Source organism: Triticum aestivum, chromosome 1B (genome assembly GCF_018294505.1).
Source record: "Triticum aestivum cultivar Chinese Spring chromosome 1B, IWGSC CS RefSeq v2.1, whole genome shotgun sequence".
In the NCBI taxonomy this organism is placed as follows: domain Eukaryota; kingdom Viridiplantae; phylum Streptophyta; class Magnoliopsida; order Poales; family Poaceae; genus Triticum; species Triticum aestivum.
Window position 1 is genome coordinate 644,101,316 of NC_057795.1, and position 13,691 is coordinate 644,115,006.

Below are 13,691 nucleotides of genomic sequence, written 5' to 3' on the forward strand. Positions count from 1 at the left end.
CCCCATGTTGATCGTGAAAGCAGCACATTTCTGGCCATCTCGCCAAGTTGATCTGAAAGCACCACATTTCGCGCCATCACGTTGAATCTAAGAAGGCACGGCTCAACTGTGGTGGTTGCACAATTAGTTTATGATCTCGTTCATGTATACTTTGATCTTAATTGGTGATTTGGTGTACTCAGTCACATGGATGGTTTTTTTTTGAGAGAATCACATGGATGGTTGGTGCCACTATCCCTCTGCCTATCTCTTACTCATGACGCGATCCACAGCTAACCACCATGGCACCATCGATATAATCATATTCTATCGATTACATGCAACAAAGTTGGTAAATGGCAGTGTCAGTGTTTAGCCATAAATTAGCCTAGTGACACCAAGTAAACAAATCTCATATACTCCCTCTGATCCATACTTGTCGCTGCTTTAGTACAACTTTAGCAGCGACAAACAATATGAACAGGAGGTTTGTACTAAAGCAGCGACAAGTAATATGTAAATATAAATCGGAGGTTTGTTTGTACTAAATCAGCAACAAGTAATATAGATCGGAAGTAGTACATCTTTTTGCAGATTCCATGCCCAATGGACAAATAAGTAATACAAACAAATTTTTGAACAAAGGATGAATTTTATTGACTCAAAATGAAGCATCAAGTGGATACACACACAGTGAGCACACACATCCGGCCTCTGAATAGCTAGGATGCACACAGCCAACACCAACGCACACACACAAAAACCCGCTGGCAAATAGCAAAGTCATATAAGACCAAAACTATGCCTAAATGAGAGAAAAAAAACATCAAATCAAACAAATCTGTGATCGACAATATACAGCAACAACCGTATCCGCACCAATCATCTCATGACACCATAAGGACAATGAGGTTCCTCAACAACAATGACTTCATGAAGGGAGCGACACTCTATGCCGTTGTCACCGGATCCAACCATCAAAGGTCAGATTCTAGGTTTTCACCCTGAAGAATCAGTCTGAGCTTATCCGAGCAATGCCTTCAACAAGGTTACGATGCAAAGCATCGCCATTGCCGTGTATGAATAACTTGTGTCAGACCTAGGTTTTCACACCGGAGCTCAAGACCAGGTACCTTAGAAGCACCACCATCGGAGTCAATCATATGTTGTCGCCACCACTTTTCCGCGATCCAAGCAACTGCGTGTGATGGGCTAGAAAACCGACCTCCACCACTGCACAACCTTACCCTCTGCATCAAGACGTCGTCCATATACTGCATCTCACCGTCAAAGGCAACCACCGATCTAAGAAGAGAAATCCTCGCGAAGATCTTTCAGTGGCCATTGCGATCCGGGATAGTCCACCACACCAAACCATGCAGCACATCACCGTCGATTGCCACCTTGCCGAAGAGAGTTCTGTCCAAGCCATCAACCTAGGGGCCGACATGGCGGGATCCGAAGCCGGAAAGCAGAACTGTCTGGCAGCCAAGACCCAGGACGCCGCATCACGCATGACAGCAACACCCATGGTCCCTTGGCCTAACTCCACCGAGACGTGGCCAGGCCCAATGCCTAGTAGCAAGCAGACGGATCTGGTCATCACGTCGAACATGCCTCCGCCCCCGACACAGCCTCACAGTCGTGCCGCCGGTGACCGCTGCTGCACCCCGCGCGAGGACGCCGAGAGCAGCCACCGGTCGCCTGGACCCGGATGAGTCCCGACACACGCCGACGCGCCGTCGGAGCTGCTGCCCTACAGGCTGGAGGCCGCCGCCGTCGGCCATGCGGGCTTCGCCCGGCGGCGTCCTCCGGCGGCGGCGCGGCGACTAGAGGAGAAAGGTGCGGCAGCGGCGCTAGGTGAACGGTAGCGCCTGAGTCGCCTGGGGCTGAGTTAATTGCACAGAAGTACCACAATTGGGGCATCACATGCAGATTGGTATCACAATTGCTAATTTTTACGTGTCAGTAGCAGCATTGCTCCAGACTTTTGTAAAAAGGTCTAAACCGTGTATAAACACGTATTGACGGTGTATCTGACTGGCGGGGGACACCTGTCAGGCGCCGACGTGGCAATTTTTTTTATAAAAAACCCCCTTACTTTGCACGTAATCACATAAACACCCAATTATTTCGCGGGAAAGAGGCTCCGATGAGAGATTTTTTTCGTTTGCAATATTACAACACTGAATCGGACTTTTTTTGAAGTTTTCGTTACGTTGGACAAAGAAATTAAATAAACGAAAAAGAAGCGCCGACAGGAGTGCGACGTGAGATGCAGACGCTGGGCGTGCTAGCCACCACGAGACAGCAACTGCTGTGTCGTCAATGTCCAGGCGTTGCCTTATTTATACAGACCCGAATGCGAAGGGCCGGCAGTTAGGCCCAGCTAGGCCTGTTACTTTTTTTTTTGGTTCGCGTTCGGCTCGTTCGTTGCCAAGCTTTCTTTTCATTTCATTTCTCTTATGTTTTACTTTTGTTTCACCATGCATTATGTACATTTTCAACAAATATTTTAAAAGAATTGAATATGCATTTAAAATATGTTCAGCGTATATTACAAAAATTTAATATATTAAATAAATGTTCACAATTTGTGAAGAAAAGTTCATCGTGCATTAAAAATGATCACTATACGCAGAAAAAGTGCTCGGCGTACATTAAAAAAATGTTCATGCTCATTTGAAAACATGTTCATCATATAATGGAGCCTATCTTAAAAAATGTTCAGTAAGTATGTTAAAAATCCAGAAGAAAAACTAGCCAATGAATTAAAAAATAAGGAGGAATATAAATAAAAAACAAAGGAAGAAAAACCTAAAAATAAGCTAAAACCAGAAACAAAAGTTTTTTTAGGAAAAACCAGCCACGCATTATGTACAATGTTCAACATATATTTTTTAAAAATTGAATATGCATTTAAAATATGTTCAACGTATATTACAAAAAATTAATATATTAAATAAATGTTCAAAATTTGTGAAGAAAAGTTCATCATGCATTAAAAATGATCACTATACGCAGAAAAAGTGCTCGGCGTACATTAAAAAAATGTTCATGCTCATTTGAAAACATGTTCATCATATAATGGAGCCTATCTTAAAAAATGTTCAGTAAGTATGTTAAAAATCCAGAAGAAAAATAGCCCAATGAATTAAAAAATAAGGAGGAATAGAAATAAAAAACAAAGGAAGAAAAACCTAAAAATAAGCTAAAACCAGAAACAAAAGTTTTTTTAGGAAAAACCAGCCATTCATTATGTACAATGTTCAACATATATTTTAAAAAAATTGAATATGCATTTAAAATATGTTCAACGTATATTACAAAAAATTAATATATTAAATAAATGTTCAAAATTTGTGAAAAAAAGTTCATCGTGCATTAAAAATGATCACTATGCGCAGAAAAACTGCTCGGCGTACATTAAAAAAATGTTCATGCTCATTTGAAAACATGTTCATCATATAATTGAGCCTATCTTAAAAAATGTTCAGTAAGTATGTTAAAAATCCAGAAGGAAAACCAACCCAATGAATTAAAAAATAAGGAGAAAAAGAAATAAAAACCTAAAAATAAGCCAAAACCAGAAACAAAACTTTTTTTAGGAAAAATCAGAAACAAAAGTAAAACATAAAAGAAACCTGGGAAACGAACGAGCCAAACGCGAAACAAAATAAAAATAGCAGGACTACCTGGACCTAACCGCCGGCCCTTCGCATTTAAGTATGTATAAATAGGACAACGCCCGGGCACTAACACAGTGGTGGTTGTGTCGTCTTGGCTAGCGCGACCAGCTTGTCAGCCGCGTGTTGCAGGATCGAATCCTGCTGTCGCGTCTTTTTCGTTTATTTAATGTCGAATCCTGCTGTCGCGTCTTTTTCGTTTATTTAATGTCGAATCCTGCTGTCGCGTCTTTTTCGTTTATTTAATGTCGAATCCTGCTGTCGCGTCTTTTTCGTTTATTTAATGTCGAATCCTGCTGTCGCGTCTTTTTCGTTTATTTAATGTCTTTGTCCAACGTAACGAAAACTTTCAAAAAAGTCCGATTTGGTGTTGTAATATTGCGAACGAACTTTAAAAAATGTCTGATTTGATGTTGTAATATTGCGAACGAAAAAAATCTCTCACCGGAGCCTTTTTCCCGCAAAATAATTGGGCGTTCATGTGATTACGTGCAAAGTAAGGGGTTTTTCTGTAAAAGAAAAATGCCACATCGGTGCTTGACAGGTGGCTTTTGCAAAAATCTAGAGCAATGCTGGTACTGACACGCAAAAATTAGCAATCATGGTATCAATCTGCATGTGATGCCTCAATTGTGGTACTTCTGTGCAATTAACTCCCCAGGGGATGCGGGGCTTTTTTTTTTGGTACTACAAACAAATGGCTTACAGATGCAGTCATGCAGATGCAGGGAAGTTCACTAAAAAGAAGTTACACAAATTAAGGGAGCGATCGTCTCTTGAGAGACATGAGTGTGCCAAAGATACTGACAAGCACACCAATGGCGGAGAAGAAGGCGATGATGATCCTCAAGTTCTTGTAAACGAAGGCGTGCAACCGGGTCCGCGTCCGCCTCTTCGCTTTGTAATTATGGATCTCTTCCATAGTGAGGAGGTAGCCAGACCCAGCAGGCAGGCCGTGGAGCCCAATGAGAAAGTCGAGGGCGTCCTTGTTGGCGAGCCCTCCTCCTCCCAGCAAGAGACGCTTCCTTCGTAGCTCTTGCACGTCCTCCTCCCGGTCCACGAACATTGAAAGGAGGAGGAGGTATGAGCAGACAACAGACTCCTTATCGTCGACCGCTTGGAAGTTCGGGGTGGTGCATACCTCGAAGGCTGCCATGTTGACAAGCCAGCTCGCGCGTACATGGTCCAGGGGCATCGGTGCCAGGAAGAGCTCGGCGAAGAGGGTACCTTTGTTCCTGACTCCCATCTCTATGAGCTCACCCGTCTTGTTAGCCGTCAGTGCGATGCCAATTTCTGCGAGCTCGATGGCGCTCACAGGGATCCCCATCGACCCAGTTTGGGGTAGGGAGTTGCGCTTGGTGTTGCTTCTCCCTACAATGTAGAACCGGAGAAGGCCGAGGAGGTGCGGTGGCTCGTAGCTATCGTCAAGGACCAAAGACTTCTCGGTTAATTTGCGGTCTTGCAGGCCGTCTTTCAATGAGGTGATGAACTCCTCCAAGGACACGGGCCTGAACCCCATGACGGTCTTGACCACCCGCCATGGGAGCTGGTTCTCCAGCAGGATGATGTCGTGGAAGATGTTGCCGTTGTTGTCATCGAAGTAGTTGCGCATCGACGGATCCATCTCGGAGCCATTGGTGGTGCAAGTCAGCATGTACTGCACCAAGAAGCACGCGTCATAGAACATCATGGGCAGGAAGTCATCGTCGCCCATACCGGCCACCATGTCCGTGTGGTAGAGCCTACGGGCTTCGTCGGTGACCGAGGCCACCGCGGCGTACATTTCCTGGATGGAGCGGCCCGACTCCATGATGCAGTGGTAGGCGGCCACATGCTTCACCTTCTCTGCCTGCCTGAGGCGGCCCTTCCTGTGGTGGTAAGGCCCGATGGCCACCGTCGTCGGGGTTGTGTAGTAGCCGCCGAGACGTTGAATGCTTGCAGGGTACCTGTGGATCTTCATGTTCTTCATGTCGATGTCGACCTTGAACTCGTGTGCTGCTTCCGCGAACACTTGGATCGGGTCGTGGATCTTCATTTCTGTCTTGTATTGTGCTTCTTCTTCTTCATCATCTTCCTGGATAGCTAAATTTGGTGTTGTGGCTGCCGTGTACTGAACCTGCTGCAGCTGCCCTCTGCTAGAGCTGCTAGGAACATGTGTTTGGAAGCACATTGCAGAATCGGCAGGGTAGCCAGGAATCCACAAAGGTTCAATGGACCAGTCGGACGGAAAGCCGCAGGGTGGCCATGCAGCAGCTGGTGGTTCCATGCTTCTCCCTGTCAAATTAGCCATGAACGTCGTAAAGCACCTGTGAAGAGATCATAGGGAGGAGTGAAAAAAAATTCTATGAAGAGATTATAGAGAAAAATTAGCTAGCATCGATCAGGGTACAGGCCTAGTATCAGTGCATGAATGGGAGAAACGAAAACCGGCCTAGTGGGAAGCAGAGAGACGGTAAAAGACAAGGACTGAAGAGGACAAAGAAGAAGAAGACTGTCATGGGAGAGGCCTAGCCTGGGAAGAAGAAGAAGCACAGCCTTGTCTCTCCTCTTATAGATGGAGTATTGAGTATTGACCAACCAGCCATGTCCATCTGGCTTTTGTTTTATTCACTCAAGGTTGGCCACATGCCCACATCCACATACTAACATACATACATTTCCACCTGCCACAAGTGCATACGTATACCAATGAATTAGACCTCTCACCCGAAGATCACCGCGTGTAGTACTGGTTTGCCTCTCGTCTTGTGTATCTCCCCTTATACTTTCTTTATCCTGAGCTCTTTCCGAAGTGTTGATAGATTGTAGTACTATGAGTTTTCGATCCGGAATTACTTGTCGCATAAATGGATAAAATAGATGTATTTAGTAAGAGACCTTTTACGGTACATCAAGATAATTTGAACCGTTCATTTTTCTGGTTAGAGGGCCCAGATTAGCCAATACTACTGCAGACTTTCGGTAGTATATTGAATAGTTAAGGGCATTTTCGGTAGTTTATCAATCACATAGGCCGATTCAGGCAAGGCAGATTCATGTGTGCATATGTCAGCCGGAATCGATCTAGCGAAGGGAAGCGATCAACCTGCTGCTGTGTACGTGCACGTTCAACCAACATACATGGATTGCGTCGTACAGCTTGGGGCAGGAACAGTCAGCTTACTTCGTCGTCGTCGTGACAGCGCCGGAAGTAATCCATGATGGCCTGGTAATTTGGATTGAGGTCAAGGCTCCACGGGAGGAAAAGAAGGTCGGCACAGCCACCGCTGCTTGCTGCGTTTCTCATCTGGTGTGTCGTACTGTCGTGTCGCAGTTGTGGTCTGAGGAGAAACCTAGTCGTCCATGCCCGACGGGTCAAGAACGGCCTCTGCGTCGGCGGCGAACTCCATGAGCACGGCCTCCGTCGGAGTTGGGCCAAAGCTGTTGTCGTGGAAGAACTGAACCAGCGCCGATGTCGCAGCTGGCTTCGTCGGGTTTCGACGATGTCGCTGTACTCATCACTTCAGCATCGACAGGAGGTGCTGATGCTCTTGGGCTGCGATCACGGTCCGCCACTTGCGTTTAAACCACGCCGGTACGACCTCATCGCTCCGGCAGCCCAAGCCCCAAGGATCAGTGGCGACGTGGGTTGTAGACGCACCCATTCGTGCGTTAGAGCTATTTTGTGTCGTTTTGTGCAGGCACTGACTGCAGCGGCGTTGGCATGGCGGAGGATTTGAGCTGGTGCAGTGCATATAGAATTACCAATATGTCCTAAAGCCATAATTTGTTTGATCCACATCAACCGTTGGATCAACTAAATACTACCCATTATATTGGATAGTATGATGTACCGTAAAAATTCTCTTTAGTAAGTCTAGGTACATCCATTTCTAGTGATTGTAGTTCTACGGACTTGGATGTAATTTTTACCTCTAGTGTTTTTTGTATTGCCTTGACAGTTGATGAATAGATCGAAAATTTTCGCACCAAAAAAAAAAGCGGAGGATGTTCATGAATTTCTTTAGATAGCCATGATTTGGACACGGTGGCTCTTTTGCTTGCGGAGATGGACGGTAGAAACAAGCAAAAGCATGCAGGTTCTAAACGGGGCGTGTGAGGATCCACAAAAGATGTAGAAGGCCATGGCCACATTATGCATAATTACTTTGCAGAGTGCCCTGCATACCCGAGTATCTCTTCGGGAAATACTTCCAAGAAGAGAAATTGGCGTGAAAATGGTGCCCATATTCACAAACAGATAAGCACGTGTGAGTTGGTTGCATTATTTAATTTGATGTGGAGGTAAAAACATAAAAATTTAAACCAGTGCTCCCTTGGTTTGTTTTTATTCCGCATATAAAATTTGTTTGAAGTCAAACTACAAAAAGTTTCGTCCAAATTTATATTAAAATTTCTCAACATCTACAATTCTAATGTTATATATTACTCCCTCCGTTCCAAAATAAGTGTCTCAAGCTTAGTACAACTTTGTACTTAAGTCAGTACAAAGTTGAGATATTTATTTTGGGACGGAGGGAGTATGAAATTTAATTTCGTGATGCATCGAAAGATATTGATTTCGTATTGTGCATGTTGATGTTTTTTCCTATAAAGTTGATCAAAGTTTATAAAGGTTGACTTCAGACAAATTTTATGTACAGACTAAAAGGAAATGGACGGGGTACTATGGCATAAAAATGGATTAAAATGGGCTTCATATCCACACAAAAAATATATAAAATAGAACTATAGAAAGTAAAAAAAATATAGAAACTACAATTATAGAGAATCTTACTAGAGTAGAGCACCCTAAAAAAATTAAGGATTGCCCGTAAACTGGTTTTAGCGACACCCATTATGAGAACTAGTCATCAACCCGTGGATCTGCACGGGCTAGTTTTTTAAAATGTTCACAGTTACAATACTTTTCATGACCTTTTTTCTTTGCATCCAGCAAAAATATAAATTTGTTGTGTGTGAACCATTAAATGAATGATGAATACGAAAACAGAAAAAATTATATCCTAAAAGTTTACAATCTTGATAAAATATTTACATTTTATTTTACAACAAACAGAAAAAATAAAAATCCTAATTATAGAGATCCCGAAACATAATCCAAATGTCCATAAATTACTTCACTTTTAATGACAGTACTAAAAATTTAATAATTTATTTAGTTAATATTAATCATTTTTTGATTTGGGAGTCCAGCTTAATCATGGGTTATTTTGCATTATGCTTAGGCTCGTCAAATGAAATAAGCATTTCATAACAACAGTGTACCACCCTATAGTTTAATGACAAACTTACTCTACAAACAGCGAAAATCGAACCAAATACGAAAGAAGCAATCATAAGTGTAATACTTCCTACATTCCCCTTTTATCCGGGCGCCACCCATGGAGTAGTCTTTCCACCGTGTGTTAACTCTCGTCGTGGTAGCAAATGATGGGTCCAAGTTTTCACGCAGTATTGTCCGCTTGTTTGCTCAAGACAGAGTACTCCATTAGTTGGCACCGCTCTTACATTTGTGTGTGATATTTTAGCAATTAACATATATAGTTCTTCCACCCGTGTGTTCGCAAGGTTAAATCTATGGAAAAAGGACTCAAATGTTCACTATTGTACCATAAAAGCAAGTCCCATGAATGTAGCAAATATTTAACTTACTGGTGCTTGGTGCTAGGCATATTAGCGTTAGGAAAGTAGATGTACAGATTGAACATTTGACTGTGGAAGAAAATGAATTTTCTTATTTATTCTTATTGAATTCTAAATATACTCCTAGTTTGGAGATCTGTTTTCAGTAATGCCCATAATTTTGGAAAATCTATTTCGTAACCTTGTATTTTGGAAATATTTTACAAAATATGACACAAATTGTTTTATTTTGCCACATACATATTTATAACATAAATACTCTTTTATATGTAATGTGATATTTATTATATAATTTTTAAATGACACATAACTAACTACTTATTATTTTCAAATCACAAATTTTAAATGATATGATAACTTACATGTTAAGAACTCTATTTCGGGATATTATAATTAAAAAAGTTTTGAGCAAATCATGCACCTTAATGTATTTGGTATCTACACATTTGTCGCATACATAGCCTTTTTTATTTTTAATGTAATTCATAAAATATGTAATTATTTACAACTTAGTAGTGTTCTAAACGCTCTTATATTTCTTTACGGAGGGAGTACATTCTATTACACAGGTTGGACTTATATAGGTTAGAAAAGAATTAAATCTATGTTGCCAAACCTACCGAATAGCATTCCGCCGCACATTGGAAATCTGGCATTTATTAGTAATGAGTATGAATCACTTCGGGATAAATTCACTCTACATCGTGATTATCTCCCGTTCTTAAAATTTGGAATCTTACCGCATTACATGGAATTTTTTATAAACTCAGTATATACAGTTATGTTTTTTTTAAACATAAGTTACTTAGTTCAACCTGGAGTACTATATAGTAATTTTCAATAGTAAATCTAGCCTATTTCAACTCGGTCATTTTAAACAGTAAATCTAGCATGTTTCAACTCGGCCATTATATTTGACTTAGTTAAGACATAACTTAGTTCTAACTTTTGAACAATCGTTAGAAATCTACACATGTATAGGTCAAGTAGGACATACATATGTGAAATTCCCGTAAAATAATATGATAATTGTTCACTCAGAAAAAATAATGTGACTTATTATATGTACTTACTATAATTTAAATACTTTTTGATGGCATGTTCCCGTTGCATAGTGTCGCTTACTGCACAATATCTTAATTTGTTAATTTTCTCGGATAGAAAAATATCGTATTTCCTCGTATGTATATGCATGTCTATATATGTTTCACACACATGAATTTTTTTATATTTAAAAAAATGATTTCGCCTGAGTTACATCCATGCATGCTAATTTCCTTGTCTATCATTGGAGTTTAGGTGTATGCATGTACGTGCTTGACTAAGCTTTGCACATATATAGGTATCGGTCAAATCATACACATGAATGTACATCACTCTATTCTACTATTAAGTGATTCGTTGAGCACCTCGTCAAAGAAACAAACCTTTCAGATCAACTTGTGATTTTATTTTTACATTATTTTCCTTTTGAGAATATTTGCCTTGTTGTTCTAAAATATTGGAATAGTTGCAAATATCAAGATCGTGATATTTTGATTGACAATAACATAGTGACTTACCGGAAGACCAAAGCAGATTTCTAGTGCGAAGGTTGTGCCACCTCTTGATTGTTTCCTCCATGAGCAAGCGCTTCTTTAAACGGTCATGGGGACGGAACATGATGGGCCGGCGAGCCGCAAACATCAGAAATGTCTGAAAAATAATCAAATGGGCATGATGCATAAATCTGGAAAGGAAGAAGAATATGCACAGCTCAAAACCATGGATGCCGTCGGTGCCGTGCATCGCTCCAACCTCCAAGATCAATCAGTGTACGCGTGCATCGTGTATGTACGCATCTGGCCGCCGGAATTTGCTTGTCCTGCCTCACGCTAGCTTCATCCCCGTTCATTTGTCAGGAGCAAAAACACCGGCCAGCAGCACAAATCGAGGGCCAGCTTTGGCCACCTCCATAACGCTGATACGAAAGTCCTCGATGACTTGCATCGGAGGATCTCCAGGCCAGGGAATGCACCAATTAATGCTTCTTGCCGTGTCTCGTTTATTTTTCGAATCATTGGGAGATAGAGACCCAGCATAGGACGACTCCCATGCGTGGGACAACCGAGGGAATTTTTTTTCCAGTGCCAGGCTTCCTGAACGGTTACACATATATTATACACTTCTTGTTCGGTACAACCCCTAAACACATCAATGGTTCAGATCGTCCTATACCCCTTCATGTAAAAACTTAAAAAAGGGTAGGATGATCATTCCCCCAGCCCCGCTCCTGCGACGTACCCGTGCACGAGGCGACGGATTTTTTTTTACACTCGCGCAAGGACGGCGTATTTTTGTACAATGGGACGACGTACGTACGCGCCCGTCGGTGGTCAAACAGCGTCGGTGGTCGCCCGAAAAAAAAAACAGCATCGGTGGTCAATGCGCGACGCGTCGCCCGCGGAAAACGCGTCGTGGCGCGTGGATAGCGGCCCCGCCGTCCCGTCCTGTCCGTCCCCTCGACTGCCGCAACGCCGCCCTCGACTGCCGCCCCGCCGCCTGCCGCCCCGTCGTATCCCGTGCGCATGAATGCCGTCGCCATTACTGCCCGTCCGCCCGCCGCCCCGCCGTCTGCTTTATAAAAACCACCCCCGTCCGCCCGTCGCCGCTCACACCGTTTCTTCCCCCCACTCGTCGCCACATCCACCCCTCAAAAGCTCGCCGGCGAGATGTCGTTCCACCGCGGCAGCAGCTCCGGCACCGGCGGCGGCGACGGACCGAGCGCGTGGCCGTCGAGCCTGAGCAAGCCGGAGACAGAGGAGCTGTACTGGTTTGGGCTCCTTGTGCCGCCGGGTTGCCGTCTGCCGCATGACTGGAAGCTCGACAAGGACGGCTACCCGAGGCGCGGGCCCGGCGCCACCGCAGAGGAGAAGCGGGCCGGCGGCCGCAACAACATCGCCGGCCGTCACGCGTTCTGGGACGGCAAAGACTACGCCACCGTCATTCGCGCGTGCCGGCTCGCGGAGTCAGGCGGCACGGCAGACCTCGTCCCGCGCCCCCGTCGAGAAGCGCGCGGCCGTCGGGCCCCTCCACCACCTGCGCCGGCGACCGCCGATCCCCCCGGCTCGCCGGAGGTGGAACTGCCGCCGGAGCAATTGGTTCTTCGGGAGGACGGCGATCCCGACGACACGCCGGGCTACCTCGTCGCCCTGCGGGCGTTGGTGGCTGCAGCGGCGGCTGCAGAGGCGGCGGCGGCTGCGAGGGAGGCCGCCGAGCAGGCGGCAGCGATCCAGGCGGCGGCGGCGATTCCGCCGGTTATCCCGCAGGCGGAGGCGGAGGTGGCAGAGTCGTCGGACGAAGACGACATGTTTTGGGAGCGGCTAGCCCAGGAGAGCGACGACGATGACGACGACAACGATGGCGGCGGTGATGGCGGTGACGGTGCGGCGGAGGTCATCGATCTGCTGGGTAGCGACGAGGACGAGGAGTAGTTGTTTTTTTTAAAAAAATGTTCTAAGTATGAACTATGAATCGTTTATGTTCGGATGAACTCGTTTCGTTTCCGTAGTGTTTAATGGACTATGTAAAATATATTTATGTTCAATTAAGTTTGTTCGAATGTTGTTTTAATTTGTCTTCAAAGTTTGTTCAAAAAATAAGTAAAGTATTGAACGCTTATTTTGACAAAAATTTGAAAATTTTCCGACCCATGCATATAAATGTTCACAATATATTTACAAAATTTCCATCGAATATACATCGCACAAAATAAGGTATGCAATTATCGAAAAATTGTAGCAAAAAAAATCATGCAAACACATAAAATATAAAAGAAAACTGAATAAAAATCAAAAGTGTTTCTAAATGTTTATAAAATGTTTTAGAAATGTTCAGATGTTGTTAAAATATGTGCATATAGTAAAGCCCAGTGGATGAAAAAATGAAAATTAAGAAATAAAAAATTTAACAAATAAAAATATATTAAAAAAGGTGAGATATTTTAATTCATTAAGTAACATTTTCTGAAATATTTTTAAATTCATTAACATTTATATTGTGAACATTTTTATGTATGGGTCGGAAAATTGGCCACGTTTGGCGGATGCGAAGCGGAGACGTGCGACCGAGGGTCCCCTCCGGCCATACCGAAACCACCCCCTTGCATAGCAAGTACCTGAGCGGTTTCACGGAATGCACCCAACTTTTGCGAGCGCGTGTGGGGCCACACTCGAGCACCCCACGCCCAAAATGAACGAAATCCGACAACGAACGCAAGTTGCGTCACGTCCGGGGAGTATTTTAGGGGTTTTCGGCCCGGAAAATCGTAGAAAATCCATACGGACTCGAAACGCGTCAAATTTTTGCGTGCGTGCCCTGCATGGTCACTGAGGCCCGTGG

General features: G+C 43.8%; 1 protein-coding gene across 1 annotated transcript; it reads right to left on the reverse strand.

Annotated features, from left to right (window-relative positions):
• Nucleotides 1-4,305: 4,305 nt before the first annotated feature.
• Nucleotides 4,306-6,211, reverse strand: LOC123098194 (uncharacterized). Its single transcript, XM_044520115.1, has 2 exons — nt 6,059-6,211; nt 4,306-5,971 (listed from the first exon to the last, which is right to left on the reverse strand). The coding sequence occupies exon 2, from the start codon at nt 5,953-5,955 to the stop codon at nt 4,423-4,425; it is 1,533 nt and encodes a 510-aa protein (XP_044376050.1). The 5' UTR covers nt 5,956-5,971; nt 6,059-6,211; the 3' UTR covers nt 4,306-4,422.
• Between the last annotated feature and the right edge of the window lie 7,480 nt (nt 6,212-13,691).